Here is an 18,715-nt window from a genome sequence, read left to right on the forward strand (position 1 = left end):
GGGGGGGAAGACAGAAAGGAGAGATGCATGAGGAGGAGATGCCCTCTAAGCCTGGAAGCTTCCAAGGATTTGCTGCCAAGCCTGGAAGCAGAGAGTGGGGCCATCCAGGCGCCCATCCGCCCCGTTTTGGCAGCAAAGGCGAGCGGGTGGCAAAGACTACGTGGTCCCGGCGGTGCCACTTTCTCAGCCTGGCTCCTACACGAGGGTGGGAAACCCGCCGGTCAAAAAGCCTGGCTTTTGTAACCACTCCTGCCCTCCTCATCACAGTGTTAATYTATTAAATAGCTCGCTAAAGCGCCTCTAGGAAGGGCCTCGGCTCAGCTCTAGCTCCCTCTAACAAAGCCTGCTGCTTTCCCCAACCTCTGATCCTGGCTGCCCGACAGCAGGACCGCGGGAAAGCCCAGAGGAGCTCCTGCTCCAGAAGATCTCGCGGGTAGGCAACGTGCTCGGCGAGCTATAACGGTGGCGGGGGGGAAGAAATGAGTAAATAAATCCAAGGAGGGGAGTTAGCCAGAAGCGTGCTCCTTAAAAGCAGTGTCGAGCGTCTCGCTCCGTCTCCACCCGGAGCTGCTCGCTTCTCCCGCTGGCCCCTTTCGCACAGAACAACCCAAATCGCCTGGCGCAGCTGCGCCGTCGGCACGGCCAGACACCGGCCAGCGCTCGCCGCCGCCTCCCCGCTCCCAAAAAATCACACACAAGCAAGTCTCCGCTGCTAGCTCCGCTCTCAAGATTACAAGTATGGTCCTGAACTTTTGGCCTCAGGCTTAGCAGGAAGAATCAAGAACGCTGTGCTCCTAGCTAAGCCTTCACTAGGAAGAAAAAAACAACAACAACAACTATATATTCCTAATCCCTGCAACTGCGGGGGGGGGGGGGGAAATAAAAGCATGCAAAATGAAAGCAAAGCACACTTTAATTCTGCAGTCCAGGAAAGACACGTTTTTTAAATGCTCCAAATTCTTTAGGCTCATTCACGGTTACCTACCACTGGTAAAACTAGGGGGGGRAAAAAGAAAAAATTAGCAATCTCCACTTTTAAGAGAGCAGCAATCTCAGCTCTGTAGAACAGYGATAACTATTTTCATCTCATTAAAGGAAAAAAAAAATCAGAAATCTTAATTTCTCTCAAGCCGTTGTCAACATAGGAGAGCCGAAGYCTTCTGAGCAGTTTTACCTCGATGCCAGGGAGCTGTCGAGAGATGCTGAGCACAGGGGGATCAAGCGGTACCACAGAGGTAAGGGTTGCCTAAGCAAAGCCCAAATTCAACCAGCAGCAACAACCASGTTTCCTAAACACATGTACACAAATCTTTTTAATCAATCTTTTTATTTACTAGCCCTTGATGGATTTTTTTTTCCATAAATTTGCCCAACAGCTTTCTGTGGCCCATCTTCAAAGCGCTCAACAGGCTCCACCGACTGCAGAAAATATCTCCCTGTACAATGACAGGGCCAAGGAACCAGCGGTTCTGCCCTATCTGTGCAACGAAACTCCTCTCGGCAGCCGCCAGAGCCTTTGCAGGACGGTGGTGGATTGCAAAATGCCTTTCTTGAAGGAATTGCACCCACRGAAACCTCATCCCTCTCCTTTCCTCGCGGGCAGTGCATTAAATAAGAGCAGGAGAACGACGGGCAGCAGTCAGGAGAGGCCAGCAAGAACTTTGCCTGCACACACCTTTACACAGTTGCTATTTCTAAGCTGCCTTGAGATAAAAAGAATGAAGCCTTGAGGACGAAGAGGCCGTATCGAAGTGCGTTGTCCAAACGCAGAGCAGAGAGGGCCCTTGCAGGGTACGAAAGAAACGGGCCGTCTACGCTAGCGCCCTCCCGAAGGGAGCCCTTGCCGTGGCAAACAGCGACAGCAAATCTTTCAGATAATCCAAGATGCAAATGCCACTTCAGTCGCGTTTTAATAGGTTTAAATGTTAACCAGAAATGTGTTTTCTTTTGCATTTAGGAGTGGTAGGAAAAAAAWGAGTGTATTTGCTACTGCTCAGGGTCATTGGTTTATTGCTGCTGGGCTCATTTAACAAGGTAGAGAACACAAGATTTTCAATTTCTGCTATACAGGTATCATTAGGATCGAGTACCACAACTTTTACTTCAACTAGACCAAACACAGCAGCCCCAGTCCATCACACTATTTAACATCACGTTAKCCTAGTTAAAGCAAGCTGCTTTGCATGTATAAACACTGAACATACAAGCCAGACTGATAAAATTGTATTTTTGTATTGACAAAAAAATTCTCTATATTGTAAAAAAAAAAAAAAGGATGTGTTGATCCACAACGAACATAAAGACTACAAAACTTTTAAATATTTCCCTTGTGGGGCCTTTCTGATCTTACAATTTCACTTTTTAATAGCTAGAAGAAGGGCTCACAATTTGTGCCTGACAAATGAAGTGAAGCACAGAGCTTACTGAGCTGAAAAAGGCGAGAAGGACATTAAACTTCTCTGAGATGACAGCTCAAGCTTTCACAGCTCCTTGCAGTTAATACTGCTCAAAAGGGGTGGAAAGTCACATGCACAAATTAAGATTTGTTGGGAAGTCTAATCTTCTCCAGTGATTAATAGCCAAAAGTTTATCTCTGAGTGGTAGCAACGTAACAGAAGATCTAACACATGTTCGTACACAGGAGACCAGCGACACTGATAGGAAGTCAAACAAAAGCCGCTTCTCCAAAATTTTAATAGCTTTGATTGTGTTTTCAGATGACAAAATACATCATGTAACAGTGTATGTTTCCAAAAGCTACGCCAGCGACCAGGACTACACACGAGCATCGCCCTTCGCTCCTCCCAGCGCCCAACRGAACAGTTCCTGCAACTTCTCCACGGACAGACACGCACAGGACGTCTCTTCGCCACAAAATGGCTTTTCTACATCATCTTGAATTCTGCTTTCAGACTTTCCTGCCGTGCACACAGACCTCCCAAGCGYACCCGTTCGATCCATCCAGTCAAGCACCAGGCTGCCACGGCCCAGCCTTCTCCCAGGGTTCCCCCAGACACCAGCTGGTCCATGCTGGGATGCAAACCACTTGGAGCCAGGGRTCATGAGTTTCTATTTGTTTGGTAACACTGAAGGTTTTAGATGGTGCAACACGTCACAAAGCACAGAAAGAAAAGTGTGTCCCCCAAGTTGTCCAAGTTCAAGCTATCCAAACTCTGTCCCTTACCTAAAGCTAAAAGAACTCCCAAGCAACGGGATACTGATTTCAGAACAAGGCTTCTAACAGGTCCTAGCCGTTCCCTTGCAGCTAGCCAGCCTTAAGGGCACCTACCGAACAAAGAGCAATGCAGAAGCCTCCTTTCTGCACTGCYTGTCAGAAACCTGAAACGCACCCAAAACGAGATTTTGACTTTGCAGATTAAGCGCAGCCATCTCTTCAAAGCAAGTCAACCACAAAGTGCCACCACTCAGATCTGAGGTGGAAGAGCACAAGACCCAGCCAGCTTCAGAGCCGCGGGCGGGCATTCACTGGGTCRGACTTGCCCAGGGCTACGCGTATTTGTCTCTGCTTCAACTAGTCCCAGCTGTGAAACACGAATAACACGTTTCCCAGTATCCCACAAATACGGTAGGTAGGTAAATACATTGTAGAGGAAACATCGGAAGAATATGCAAGTCAAAGCTACACAGGGCTAAAATATTCACGCTAATATTGAGGAAACTCACAGCCMGTTTCTCTCAGATATAAGTATCAGGATCTGCCAAGTCCATCGCCATTCTGCAGCACAGGACACAAGATGCACATAGCGAGCGTCACTTCCAGCCTTTCCGAAAGCTGCAGGCGAGCGTCGGCCGGCGGCACATGCCAGCCCGTATTTCCACGGCTCAAGCGGAAGCTTCCTTCGGCGCGCTCGCTGCCCCGGAGAAGCCAGCGTCCCGGGGTGGAGCGACCGGAGCCGCGCCGCCGCTCGGTGCGCTGGGGCCGGGAGCGCGGCGGCGCTCGGCCAGCCCGGCGCTGGCGAACGCTCTCGAGACGCTACGGCCGGCTCAGACAATGGAATATTTGTCAAAGCACAACTCGATCGCCGGCAATCATCTGTTTTTCATAACTACATTTGACCTAAACTGAATTGACTGAACAAGTAGCCTGTGTTTTTCATTCTGGAAAATAGAGCGACYCAACTCCCCCTGCCTTGGGATTTGTTTTTAAGTCATACTTCTCAAAAGTTACAAAACGATGATGTAGACAGATATTTCCTTCTTATAAACAGCAGCAGCTAAACATTTTCAGGTTACATTTTTGGCAATCTCCTCCTGTTCCAGGTGACCGATAAGGTTAAGTGCAAGGGTACGTGCCTTTTTTACACGCTCGCTCTCAATCCCCCCTCTCAGCAAAGGAAAGCGCAGCCCGACGCTTGCAGTTCAGGAATGAACAGAGATAAGTCCTCACTGCACGCTCTGATCTCATAATATATTTAAAAAGCATTAAAACTTTATAATGAACGAGCTGCCAGGAAAAAATATTCAGGGCAAGCCCACAGCGGCTTCCAAGCAAGGCCACGGTGCTCGAAGCCTCCGGGAGGCAACGCTGACCACGAGCAGAGCCCACAGGAGAAAGAGCGCTCCGGCCTCGAGGAAGGAAGGGAGCGGTGGAAATCAGTCACCAGCTCTACAAGGAAGGATGCATCCCCACAACTAATCAGCTCTTGTCAGTACTCCCATTCATTTAAAAAAAAGTTCAAAAGACTCCTCTAAACGAAGAACATTGCAGAATGAGTCCTTAAGGAAGATGCAGTGCAGGTCCGGAGGGAAGCAAAGGAGCCAAAGGAAGAGGACGGTGGAAGAAGAGAAGACAAAAATGCATTTAGAAGAACACAATCTGCAAAGGTTCTCAGCTGTTTTTTACTGCTTGCTTATCATTTTGTCGGTTAAAATAAATGTCTCCTACGGGGGAGCTAATAATCTTGGACAGACAGGACCTTGCATTAATTGTAAAGAACGCACAGCGGGGGAAAAAGTAACTAAATGCAGATCTTTCCATTAGAAGAAAGCACTGTGCCACTACATAACTCCACTTTAAAGCTCAGAAGCTAGCAAAAAAAAAAAAAAAAGCATACCTCCATTTGGAGTGAAAGAATGCTGCTCGTCCCTGAGACTGTCACAGAAAATGTTTGGGTTGGAAAAGCCCACAAATTTGCATATTTGTTTTGTTCTTCCATGATGGCACTCGGGGGGGGAATGGTCAGGGAGGACAGAGAAATAAAAATAAAAGCAAGCCTCGTAAACAGACCTTCTGCTTCAAGTTCCACCAAGGGAGATCAGATTCARTATTAGATACATCCTCTGTGGTGGGAAGGACTCAGTGTTACAAGAGCCGTTTTCAGTCTTCCCGATTCGATGACTAGTTGTTTGCTGCTTTTTAAGGCAGTGATCCGTACCGACCCAATTCAGACTGGCATGCAGGACGCTGGACCGTCTACTCCCCCTCAGAAATGAACCGCCACGACCTCCTTTTTGACCGACTCTCCACTCTGCCCACCTAAAACAACACGTATGTAATAATTATGGGTTTGCAAGGAAAGGTTAAGTCAAGAACCCAAAATGACCAAGTACTGAAAAAGCTGTGTTACATAAACAGAGACATAAGCAGAAACATCAGCACTTGGCTCATTTGAACAGAACGATCGTTCTCCCCTCTCTTGCCCTTTTCCCATTAGCTCTACTGGGAACAATTTGCCTTTGGTTCCTCTGCTTCCTCAAAATGCAGCTGACCAAACTGGGAACAGTGGCTGATACACCAGATGGTTGTGCTACCCTTCAGAGAGACCTCAGCAGGCTGGAGAAACAGGCAAACAGGAACCTCGTAAAGTTCAGCAAATGCAAATTCCTACCCCCAGGGAAGAATAACCCACCAGGACAATTTGGGGGCTGACTAGCTGGAGAGTAGCTCTGCAGAAAAGGACCTGGGGATCCTGACAGGCACCAAATTGAACGGGAGCCAGCAACACGTCCTTGCAGCAAAGATGGCCAACAACATCCTGGGCTGCGTTAGGCAGAGTGACCAGCAGGTCGAGGGAGGGGATCCTCGACCCAGCTCTACTCAGCATGAGTGAGGCTACATCTGGGATGCTGGGCCCAGTTCTGGGCTCCCCAGTACAAGAGAGACACGAGCATATTAGCCCTTTGCTGGACKCATTCTATGAAGGTGACCAAGGGATCAAGAGCATCTCTGCCACGAGGAGAGGCCGAGAGAGCTGGGACAGTTCAGCCTAAGGAAGATGAGACCCGGCGAATCTTAGTAACGTGTGTAARTATCTGATAGAGGGAGTAAAGAAGACAGAGCCAGACTCTTCTSAGTGGTGCTCAGTGACAGGAAAAGAGGCAATGGGTGCAAACTGAAATCAGGAAGTTCTGATTCAAGTGCTTCAGTAAGCACCTTTTTAGTTATAGGTTGCAAACATTAAAACAGTGCTAAGCTTTTTATCCAGCAGCAGCTGCAGAAAACACAGACTGTGGCAAACATAACTTATTACCTACAACGAAGAGTCTGGTATTTAGTTTTGTGCATATCCTTTGGTTAATATTTGAAACAATTACTAAAAATAACAGGCACAACCTGCAGGCTGTGTTATTCCCAACCATTTTTTATCCTGAAGGATTCCAAAGCATTTTAACAACCACCTCTGGGGCAGGAGGTTTCAGACAGGCTGGAGCTAGTAAGCAAGTAAACAGGATTTAAAGCAACAGCCAAAYCCCTGGTCTCATAACAACTCCTGCAGGTTCCTTGGAGTCTGTGAGCAGCAGATAAGGCCTCGCAGAGCAGAGGCTCGAGAAGATCCTGTCACCCAGAAGCCCAGGTATTAGTTCAAATGGTAAGAGGTGAAATGCCTTGCTCAAAAGTAAAACTTCTCCTTCCCAGTGACTCAGGTATCGCAGAGCCCAGTAAAACCACTCAGCGGGCCACGCTCGACATGCTGTGCCTRCCCCCACGGTCACACAGACCAGTCACCAAACCTCCCAGTCTCGGCGTTTCCATCCTTGCTCATCAACCGTGACCAAAGCAGCCTGCCGACGGCAGAGGGAAAGCGGACCTGCACTCGGGCTGCGGCGGCCGCGCGGGCGCCGGGCGCGCAGAGGCAGCAGTCGCTCATCGTACGGGCTCTGCCTCGTTTCCAGGCTTTCCTGGACAGGGCGCTGAGGTGCTGCGTACGTGCGTCACAGGCCCGTCCTGAACGCTGCTCGCCCCTTCCTGCACCACGGCTTGTAAACAGATCGAGAATTAACGTCCAGCCAACTCGAGACCCTTCAGAGAAAAAGCTGGGTTTGCTTTTTTCTTATTGGAAACAGGATGGCAATCGTTTCCCAGACACAGGGCACACAGGCCTTTAAGATGAGAAACAACGTACAGGGCAGGAAAGCAGCAACCCGCAGCGGTGCACCAAGCCACTCGGTGAGATTCACAAAACATAGCGGCTTGTTATTTTACAGCTCCCCTCCTCTAGGAGCACGCTCTCTTCTTAAAAAAGAAAAAAAAAAAAGAAAAAAAGGAAATAAAGTTTCTGGTCAGCACCTGATAATTCTCTATGGATTAACTTAGGTATAAAATACACAGTTTCAGTAAAACAAATAGCACAACAGTCCTTATGCAGAAGGACATTTCAAACATCTCTTTCTCCAGCAGTCTTAAAGGGTCCACATCCTACACACTGTCTGTGGATCAGGGATCCTTTTGGAAGTCCATAACGCCTAAACAGCTCTATCTCACCAGGTGAGGGGTGGACAGCAGAGTCTCACAACATTATTGCCGTGCAAGTTTTATTGCTTTTGCTTTTCAGTGATTTCTATGCATGGCATGTCCACGTAATGTCACCATGTGATATATAAAATGCCATTTTTCTTCCGCCCTTTATAGGCAAAAATAAGTCCCAAATACTCAGTCAGCCCAGTGGAACAGGAAAAAAAAAAAAAGCTTCAAAGTGTGTTGTAAAAGAAGGGCTGCAGAGCTACTGACATACGTTATAGTGGATCAAGGCCAGCAGTGGCCACCAAGATGGTTAAGGGAGCTGCACCCTACAACACAGGAGGAAAGTTGGAGCAAGCTAGGCTTGCTCAGTCTTAAAAGGAAAAGGCTGCTGAGGCACATCTAACGCAGGATTACAGAACAGATAGAGCCTGGCTCCTCCTGGAAGCGCACAGCAAAAGGAGAGGCAGCAGAAACAAAACGCAAAAGGAAAAATTCAAAGTAAATATCCTGGTAAAAAAGAAAATTACACTAAGGGTGGTCAAACACTGGAACARGGACCCAGRGAGGCTGTGTACTCTCCACCCTTGGAGAGCCTCAAAACTCAACAGGACACTGCTAATATACCTTCAAATTTGGTCCTGCTTTGAGTGATGAATTGGACCAAAGACCTCCAGGGATCCCTCACAGACTAATTATTATCAGTCTGTGACCTGAAATCGAGGAGATTTTAACAGRAATTCTTGTTAGCTATTTCCCCCTTTGGTTAAATTGAGTTTAACCTTAGAAAACCCAATGKTGTTCAGGGAAATTCTTTGCAAAACAGTGCACTTGTTACAGGCATCTCCATCACCTGTTATTTTTGAGGTAYGGCTGCTCCTGGACACTACCACAAGAGTTCTCCAGAGTGGCWGAAGCACACAGCACACATTCCTGGGACTTTTCTGAGCTTCAATGCCAGGAAATCAAGCAAATTTTCAGCAAGAAAMTTCATACACTTGCATAACGCAAATAGTGGTGCTGGTGTTTGTAAGGTTCCTTTAGCCTCTTTGTAGTCTGCACCACTCAAGAGGAACTATCTCCTATACCAAAATCAGTCCTGATCTTAGAGCTTCTTAGAGCCAAAGACTGGCTGGCAGTCAAAAACCTTCAAAAAAGGCCAAAAAGGTGATCCCAGGAACTACAGYGCACTCGGCCTCAGTCCCTAGGGAAGTCATGAACTAAGGCTTCCTGAAACACATTTCTAGGAATACAAAGRAGGAGGTGATTGGAAACAGTCAGCRTGGAYTWAACAAGSRAAAAACCTACCTGATGACCTGATTGCCTTTTTATGATAAAATGACCAGATTTATGCATGAAGGGAGAGCAGTAGATGTCTTTTACTTTGAAAAGGGTTTTTAACATAGTCTTCCACAGTATTATTCTACCCAAGTCAGGACATCATAGGTTGGATGAGTAAATAACTGGTCAGACGGTTGCATTCAGAGAGGCATGATTAATCAGTTGGCCCGTACAGGCGGGCTGGTAACAAGAGGAGAASCACAGCGGTCTCTGTCCTGGGACCTGTCCTGTTTAACATCTTAACCAAGGACCTGCAGGAAGCAGCAGTGCCCGCTCTCACCAGCTTGGTGTCATCTGCAAAGCTACGAGGGAAGCTCAAAATACACTCGAGGGCACAGCCACCATCCTCCCTGTTGATCCAGAGGAAGGTCAACAAGCTGGAAGAACTGGCTAACAGGGACCTGACAAAATTCAACGAGGACAAATGCCAAGTCGCGCATCTGGGAAGGAAGACTCCCTAGCAACAACAGACTGGGGAGTGCCTGTCTGGGGAGCAGCTCTGAGGATGAGGACCGTGAGTTTCGGCACACAGCAAGCTGAACGTGGCCCAGTGGTGTGCCCTGGCAGCAGAGAAGACCAACAGCCTCCTTGACTGTATTAAGAGGAGTAGGGCCAGTGGATTGGCCAAAGTGTTTATCTCTCTGTACACAGCACGCAGACCACATCTTGTTACCGAGTCCACTTTTGCCCTCCCCCTCCCCAAATACAGGAAAACCATTTGATATTGAGTGACTCCAGTGGAGGTCATCAAGTTGGCTGGAGGCTGGAGTACTTGTCCCTCAGGGAGAGGCTGAAGGAATGGGGYTGGCCTGCAGAAGAGATGGCTTTGGGGAGACCTAATAGCTGCCTTCAATACCACTGAGGAGGTCATGGGGTGGAGTGGGCTGCCCAGAGAGGTTTTGCAGTCTCTGTCCTTGGAGGTTTCCAAGACCAAACAGGATAAAGCCCTGAGCAACCGCATCTGACCTCACAGCTAACTTGCTTTGAGCAGGAGGTTGGACTAGAGACCTCCTGAGGTCCCATCCAGCCCAAATGAAATGCAGTGTTTCTACGGAAATACTGAAGAGATGGAGTGTAGTTCCTGTGGTCAGGACCGACAGAGTCAGCCTCTTATTTTAGCCGTGAAGACTGGAACTGAGGAGAACTGAGCGGATCACAACAAGATCAATAATAAACGCAAAACACCAGTGCATCCGGCACGAGTAAAGCCACAAGCGACTGGGCTGAGGTCTGCAAAGCCCTGGGAAGGCACAGCTCAGCTCCCGGCTCCAGGGGACACGCAGTCGGCACTCAGGCTGTTGCAGGAGTCAACGTAGGACTTCCCCCCCACACACGTCTGTTTTCCAAACTGAGTGTTTTAAGAGCCACGACTGCCTGCGATCATATCTAGCCAGCTTAGAATGAACAACTGATTTCTTTGCTGCTTCTTTGATCGAAGCCAAGTGGTTTTCTCATGGGTAACAAGGTCACGGGGTTAAAAGAGCAATATGACAATTACCGAAGTTAGATCTATTGCCACTGCAGACGGAGCCGCTACCCGGGGCCCATTAGCACGTAGTACAGAACGGTTATCGCAGGTCACTGACACCGGCTCGCTCTAATGGCTTTTCCTGTGTCCTTATCAACCCCGCGCACAAAGTGGCTCACCCTCAGCCTTCCCCTATGATCTCCGGGCGGTGTTTATAGCTATCTAACTCCAGCAGGCACCCGCGGGTCAGCCAAGTCAGCAGACAGTGAGATAGGCCAGGACGCAGCGAGGGGACAAGCTGCAAAGCGCCGGCGACGAACAAGGAGGCAGCGGAGCCTTCGAGAAGGAGAGCTTTCCCCCCCCGCCCCTGCCGCCCCGAGTTCAAACTTTCTGTTCTCCAGGACGTGGAGGAAGGGAACTTCAGGACCCCGAGCTCAAAGCCGGCCGGCAGCCGCAGSCTCTCCAGGCGTCTTCGGGTACCGAACGACGGGACAAGGGGCGCCCGGCCGCCCCAGCGACGTCGGACTCCGCTTTCTCCCCCCGAGGCCGTGCCGGGTTTCTAGGCGGGCTGCTTTCAAGGGGGGGGCGATTTCTACCTGTCGCACGTTTTCTCACCTCTCCTAACGCAGCAGAGCAACGTAGCACGGCAAAGCAGCAGGGCGACGGCAAGWCAGGAGAAACGTCACCCACCGCCTATCCAAGGCATCCAGCCCCGCGGTTTTCCCAGAAACATCTCATTAACTGAGAGGCGTTTTTGAGCCTGTATTCGCACCAGCTCCCGCTCAGGCTTTGTCGGACTCTCGTTCTTCACCCCACGTCGTCCCCTCTGCGGTCCAGATCRCAGGGCGATCGCAGCGTCTTCCCCAGCACGCGCAGAACCTCAAAGTAACTGCTAAGCAATTAAAGCTTTCTGGGTTTGGGGTTTTGTTTTTCTAAATAAAAAACCTAATGAGCACTAACAGGCAACAGCAGTGGTTGAAGCAGGCGCRTAAGTGACTTAAGCCACCGGCGCCCGCTGCCGCGAGTGCTCCTCGGTGCCTGCCGGCCGCAGGGGAGCCCGGAGCGCAGGCGGCTCTCCGCTCCCCGACCGCGTCCCGGCCGTCCGGGGGACCGCGGCCGAGCAGGCGCCCGCCACCGACGCCGCGCTTCAGAGCCACGAAGCTTCCCCGCATCCTCGGAGATGCTGCCGGTCACCTGTATCTTGCAAAAAATAATAATAATAAAAAATAAGAGAGAAAAGACCTCGCTGAGCAGGCCTCCGGGCCCGCCGCGGCTCCCCGTTAACCGCCGCCTGACCCGTCTTCACTTTCTTCCCCCCCCCCCCCCCCCCCTTCCTGCGGGAGTTCAGCGCTTCCCGGCGGCGCGGCGGTGCCTGCTCGCGCCTGCACTTCGCCTTGGCTGCCGGCGGAAGGATTTACAGGTGCCTGGCCCCGGCCGGCAGCCCCTGACCGCCCGCCGACCTCCCCGCACAATGCGTGAACTCCTGCCCTGCCGATAAGGCGGCCAGATAGCAGCGCGGGGGGGGGAGTCTTTCTTTCCCCCCCCTTTTCTTTTTTTTTTTTTCTTTTTCTCTTTCCAAAGAATCCTTTGGGAATTTATAAGCAGTGTGGCCATAAAACCGAGGTGACTGGAAGGTCGGCTTCGCTAAAAATAATAAATATCGCCGTGTTTATTCAACGTGGGCCTTTTCAACTGCAGGCCAAGCGTTTAGATAACGCTATTGTAAATGACAAATATTAGGGGTGGAGTTTTTTTTCTTTTTTCTTCTTTTTCCCCCCTCTCGGTAGCTATTGCGTTACGACCCGCCCGCGGGCTCGCCGACGCCACGCAGCGCGAGCTGCGCCCCGGCTGCCGCGTCCCGAGGCGCCCGCAGGTCAGAAAAGGGGCAATTTGCTCTTTCTGCGGAGCCGGTTGCCTTATTCCTGCCTTACCTTCTTTAGAGCCCTGCCTTGTACTTTCACTCAAGCATTAAAAAAAAAAAAAGAAAGAGAGAGAGAAAAGAAAAAAAGCAAACTTACATTCACTGGTGGGAACTCTTCCTCCCTCCCACAGCATCTCCTCACCCACCCAAACCCCGGGGCACATTCCCCCCATCAAACGCGCATCAGCTACGCAATCCGCATCCCTCATCCCGCTCGCATCAGGCCGTTCCTTGCTGAAGCTCCTCTGACCCACGCGGCCCTTTGCAACCCCGAAGGCRTCGCGGCGCGGCCCCGAAAGGGGCGTCCGCGCGGCTCTGCCGCGGGAGGTTTTCTCCGAGAGAGCGCAACGCGTTTGGGGTAGGCTCACGTTTGCATTCCAGCAAAGTAAGCGTGGCTACGGAGCCAAATTACAAAATTATGAACAGATGAGGACACGCAAATGGTTTCGTGTAAATGTTCTTATGACAGGTCTTTCGCTTTTTTGCGAACTCATTTGTATGTATTGCTGGAGCGACTGGCTTTAGGAGAGCCTTAAAAGCACCTACCTCTCCAGCTCGCCTCCACGGGGGCAAGGGAGGAAAGCGCTGAAGCGAGTCCTCCTTGCTCAACYGCAGGAGAACCACCCTCCAAATCATCTCTCCTCCGGAAGGTGTAGCGGCTAACGCTAAAAAAACCAGACGCAAAGTAACACGCGCTCCTCGGGTCCGTAAGACTTCGAGGGCTGCGAGGCTCGCGCGCTGCCGCAGGAGCCTCAGAAACGCAAAGCTCCGGGAAAGGCTGAAGTGCGACCCGTAAGGGTCACCAGCCCTCGCTGTAAATAAATACATAAAAAATGATATTCTACATCCTCAGAATGCCTGCAGAGAAACCGAGTTAATCCGGCAGCCTGGATCACCAGAGACGGGAACTCTCCCGATGAGCTCCGAGGATGTAACGACAGTCGGAGCCGCACGCTTAGCGGTATGCAACTGCAGGAGCAGTAAGCAAATGCCAGCAGAGAGCACTTGCAGTTCAGCCATATTTTTCAGTGCACTCAAAAAAAAAAAAAAAGCCTAATTACTGGAAAATTGAAATTGATACAGTAAAATGGTGGATTTTGTTGGATGGCAGTAAATCTCATCCCGTCAAATAGGACCCACTCAAACAGTGTTTGAAGACTGGAGAATTTCTCTTAACTGCAACAAACAAAACATCTAAAACTTCTCAATTCCTCAATTTGCACTGCATACTGCAGYTACTGTGGTTAAAGGAGAATTCTTTCAGGGAAACTATACAAGCAAGAAGTATGTATTTGGCCTATTATAAACCCAGAGTCTACAATGGTTGCAAAAAAAATATCCTTTTCTATTTGTGTGCTGTGTAAAGTAGCTATGGGGTTGGGTTTTTTTTTGTTGTTTTTTTTTTGTTTTGTTTTGTTTTGTTTTTTTACCCAAATCCCATCCACCACTGCAGGCACAGGCTGATTTTCCACTTCAGGTAACTCACTTCATAATCAGGAGAATATAAACACGTATTTTTCAACCACTTCCTTACAGGCGACACTGAGCACCACTCAATCATCTGGTTTCAGGCAAAATCCAGCGTCAGCATCATGCTCRCGAAGTGCTCAGACTTACCAGCACCGAGTATATGTGCAGGCACCGGTACACAGGGGAGAAGTCCACCAAGTCTTGAGCCCCAGGCACCTAAAAGACATCAGGAGATCAGCGCTGACTACACAGAACACACATAGCTGAGTGCAACTCCAATGCATGCAAGTCTGACAGAGAGCAATATCAGGAATTCCAGCTAYGTAAAATTAAGAGTAGTTATTGATCCCTATTTTAGTTTCTGTATGTACATTTTTAAAGGCTCTCAAAGCAGGAAAATTTCATTTAATCTCTCTCATGCTCCATTTAGGCTCCCCTAAGAAATTCTGATGTATCATTTGGCCTGGGGTTAGCTGCCTCAGCAGAGATGCAAGATGTTTAATTTTGACCATAGGCTTAAGTGGAGTTCAAGTGTCCTGGCAGAAGCCGTACTGGTACTTAAGCAACAGTAAAAACCGTTTTTCTCTGGATTTCGAGTTTGATTTCTTTACAAGCATGAATTTTACTTTTTTCTTTTTTTTTCTTTTTTTTCCTTTCCAAAAACACACAAGCCACGCAGACCTCACCATCTTTCAACAACATAGTCAATCTCACGCAGGCACAAGGAAGCGCAGTCTTGGAGGGTGGGAAGGAGGGAGGAAGATCAGAGAAGAAATTTGCATACAAGAAGCCTGAGTCCTTTGGAGACATTCAAGTCAACAGGGTGTTCAGCTTGTTGGCCACGGCATAAAGCTAACGCAACCCTCCCTCTCCCCCAAAACGCGGARAGGAGGGGAGTGTTCTGTTGACAGGCGGTGGAAAAAAGGGCAGCAAGATGAAAGGCACCAATGGACAGGCCTGGGAAACATGTTTATTTTAAACATTTCTAATTATGCTTAAGAGGCATTTCTGCTCWAAAGGAGGTAGGATGAAGTAGGGGGAAGTTTCTAGCTGGAGTAGGGTGTGCAAGTCTCAACCAACGCAGCCTGAGCGCCCGGGGCGAGCGGTCTTCCTCACCCCAAGCAGGGCGCGCAGGAGTTGCAAGGACAAGCAGGGGATTTTGCTTAAAAGCCTCCTGCCCGGCGAGAAGTTGGAGCTGTTAAAGAGCCTCCTGCGTGCAAGGAAGCCCGTCCATCTGTCTTGCTAAGCTCTCCTTTCCTCCCTTTCATAAACACAGGCCCTGGCCCGAGGTTCAAGGTGAAGCGCAGGCACCGCTCGTCTTGCACGGACTACCGGCCGTGCTAACATCTCTTGCGTGTATCTTTTAAAAGAAAAAACTAAATCTGATGATTGCAAACGCTCAGCAGCAGTTTTGCTGCGCTGCTGCCAGGTTTATCACGTCTTCTTGCTCGCTCCCTTCTGCATTCACGGTCGCCCAGCTCCTCTCAGGCTCCCTCCATAGCTCCCAATCCAGATTTCGTTTAGTTTGCCGACTCCTCTGAGTGCAGCTTTTGCCTTGCTCTGTTCCCGCAGCATCAAGTGTAATCGATCTCTAGTTGGTAAAACCATAAAATACTTTCAGCTCAGAAACCACCGAACACCAAACCGCTGGAGATCGCTAGAGCAGGCGGGGGAGGATGGTTGCACGCTCRACCGAGTCGTCCTCCGGCGACAACCATCAGCGCCAGCAATGCGGACGGGATGGACCCCAAGTCTGTCCCACCTTCCTTGGAGGGAGGGAAATCTGTCATCTCTTCATATCCCATCAAAGCAGACAATGTTTTACTATGAGCTGGAATTTAGGATCAAACCTTCTTGCTCCTCTTGGGTTTTGGGCACTAGCTGAGAAATACAATTGATAAAGACTTGTGCAATCGAGCGATTGCCAGAAATCAACTTCACCGGCCCGGCGAAATCCTTTCAAAGATGACAGCAACATTTTCACAGGCTCTGTTCTTCTGCAAAGACTTTTAAGCCCCATCACACACACAAAATATCCTGGTCTATTCTGCAAAATTAATCTCTCCGAGACATCAACAGTTTTTAAATTGTTAACCTAGTTAAAACACTATCAGACAAGGATGCACAAACCCTAGAGCGCTTCCAGCAAACAAAAAGACGTGCATCCAGGGGATCAAAAACTGCCCTAAGATTTTATGCAGGATGCAAACTGACAGCGTATTTTTAAGGAAAAGAACAGACCGTCTCCTCCACGTAGAGCCACAGTCCCGCGACAGATGAAACAGCCATCCAGCAGTGGAAATCAAAGAAATGCCAAATTTGAGGAGAGAAAGGAAACGAACTCTCACTAAAAGTCACCCTCAGACACCCTCAAATTAGGCAGCTGGGGATTTGGTTTGGGGGGTTTGCCCCCCATCCCCGGGAAAACAGACAAAAATGACTGGACATACCTAATCATTCAGGCTTAGCTCCTCTTTAGGAGCTACTTGATTTTCTTAGCAAAAGCTGCACTACCACTGTTCAAAAAAGAAAGAAAGAAAGAAAAACTTTGATTTTTTTCAAAGTTGGCAACAAAATCAGAGCTAGAGCCTCCTCAAGAGCAGAACGACGACTCCCCTGACAGCTGCACTTCAGCCTAATCTTTTCGCTTTTAATTTGCAGAACAGAGAACGTATTCATCTTCTCCTAAWTTTTCCCATTCCACAAACATCAGCATCACGAGCCTCATTCCCCGACTGCACATCTGGCACGTTGCCGGTACTGGGAGCCCTGGCAGACCCGTCAGTCTCCAAGCAGCTGAACCTTCTCCCTTCGGAAAGGCACTTTCAAGTTGGGTTAAACACCGATTCTAGCAAATTTAACCCATGGAAGAGAGGTTTTCAGCGTAAGTTCTGCATTGTGGTCTCAGAGCTAAGGGATGCTCTGATCTGCTTTTAGGTAAATTTGTGATACGACRGCTTGAATCTAGGACCCTTGTTGCTTTTTGATGTAAAGATGTGACACGGACACACATGTATTTGCCCCGTTTCAGCGAGGAAAGAAAAAAAAAATCCACAGGTGCAGTATCAGGAATTCAGGAGAGGTGTTTTATAGACTAACGCATTAGTTAGACCCATGGAGTGAAGTCCGTAGACGCCCAGCGGCAGCTGAGCGTGCAGCTGCAGGAGCAGGGGTGTGCCCAAGGGCTCAAGCCCGAAGGAGCGGGCACGGTCTCTCCGCACGTTCTTGCCRCGCAGAACGAGCCCGCTGACCTCCGTGCCTGAAAGCAGTCCTGCTTCTGCACAGCTTCAGCCAACGCCACCGGAGCGCTCTCGGTAYGAGCGGCCGCTAAGCGATTCATCTCGTGCTGAACGGACGCAGGGGACCAAGCGTGCTGTAGCTTTGCTACACCGCGCCTGGTCTCGGTGTCCTCCGACTGCTCTAGCGCGTGGCCACCGCTTAACCTCAGGGGGGAAAAAGCCCTGAATCTATTCCTGCGGTGAAGAGGGTGCTCACCACAGTGTAACRCTGGCCCTGGCGAGAGCATCCTGCAGACTATCTGATCTCATTCTGGCTGGCGTCAGAGACAAGAGAAAAACAGCTTTGTCTGGAAAGAGATTTTCTCACAGCATCCAACATGTTTTTTGCATAATTACTAGTGGAAGCAAGAAAAGGTGAAGGCTGATGGCACCTAACAGGGTCCAGTTATCTGGGAAAGTCCAGAGGGCTCCCTGGGGTCCCTGCTCTAGCTCCCAAAAATTGGATAAATCTATTACATCATTTAGAGAATGATTCCTATAGCCAGGTCAAGTGAAAGACTGCCAGGAGCTTGAGGAGTTTCAGCTCCGACTCACACCTGCTAATATCCTCAGTGCCAAACTGCTCGGCCAAATACGAGGCTGGCTGCAGTTTCGTGAYTCCTTCTTCAATGACGATGGAGCAGTCGTTACTCTGAAGCGTGCTGTTCTTCCTTACAACTCCCCCTCTCCCAAAGAGGRGCACCAGGGAGTCAAACCAAGTGCTCCACAGACCCCCATCAGGTCCTTTTCAAGGACCACCACAAAAACATCCTGACATGCTAAACTAACTCAAAAAAAGAAAAGTCACTGAAAATCAGAAGACYCTGGACAATCTTGGTACTTTCTAGTAAAAAAGCGTCTAGGAAAAGGGGTACAATCGGCCCAAGCAGAACAGTGGGGCTCCTTGCTGTAAAATGCAGATCCTCCTTCAGAAACTTGACATTCACAGAAACCGAACTTAAGCCTTCCCCTACACAGCAAAGCAATTCATACGTAAGGTATAAGAAAAACCAAACCCCCAAACCTGGTCAAGTGAAAACTTCGGGACCTTGGGTCTCATTCTATCCCCTCTGCCGGCCTGCTCTGTCGCTGAGCTTTGAGTTAAACRCAGAGRGTGGGGACAGCTGTGCTGAACCCTAACAGGATGCTTAAAATTGCGGGGAATCTCCATCCTTGCAGAATTTCTCCAAAAAAAARRAAAAAARRAAARRAAAAARAAAGAAAGAAACAGCTAAATTAARCTACAGYTGAACCATCCAGCTACAGCTGGACCACCATTTACTGATGGTCCGGCTTAAGGCAGGAGTTTGGACTAGACACTTCCAGAGGCCTTTTCCAACTTCTGTGATTCACTAGGAGAGTAGATGTTCCTCAGTTTCCATGAGGAAGCAACCTAGTCTCCAAAAGCACAGAGGGTACTTGCAGGTGCTCTCCTTTTGTTTGAAGGTCAAGATCCGCTCTTCTTTAGTAGCTAGAACATCAAAAAGATATCAGGCTTTCAATAAGACACTCAGAYCTTCAGCAGGCTGCATCATCTA

The 18,715-nt window shown here is 49.3% G+C and overlaps 1 protein-coding gene across 4 annotated transcripts in view; it reads right to left on the minus strand.

Annotated features, from left to right (window-relative positions):
* The window catches only part of EXOC6B (exocyst complex component 6B), a 291,841-nt gene that overhangs the window by 133,008 nt on the left and 140,118 nt on the right, over positions 1–18,715 (minus strand). For all 4 annotated transcript variants that reach the window (XM_085308226.1, XM_085308224.1, XM_085308225.1 and 1 more), the window contains exon 8: positions 14,047–14,115. In XM_085308226.1, the coding sequence (XP_085164352.1) occupies positions 14,047–14,115 (69 nt within the window). The remainder of the gene's footprint in view (positions 1–14,046; positions 14,116–18,715) is intronic.

The sequence above is a fragment of the Rhea americana genome, unplaced genomic scaffold, assembly GCF_003343005.1.
Source record: "Rhea americana isolate MKP2758 unplaced genomic scaffold, rheAme1 scaffold_270, whole genome shotgun sequence".
Taxonomy (NCBI): Eukaryota; Metazoa; Chordata; class Aves; order Rheiformes; family Rheidae; genus Rhea; species Rhea americana.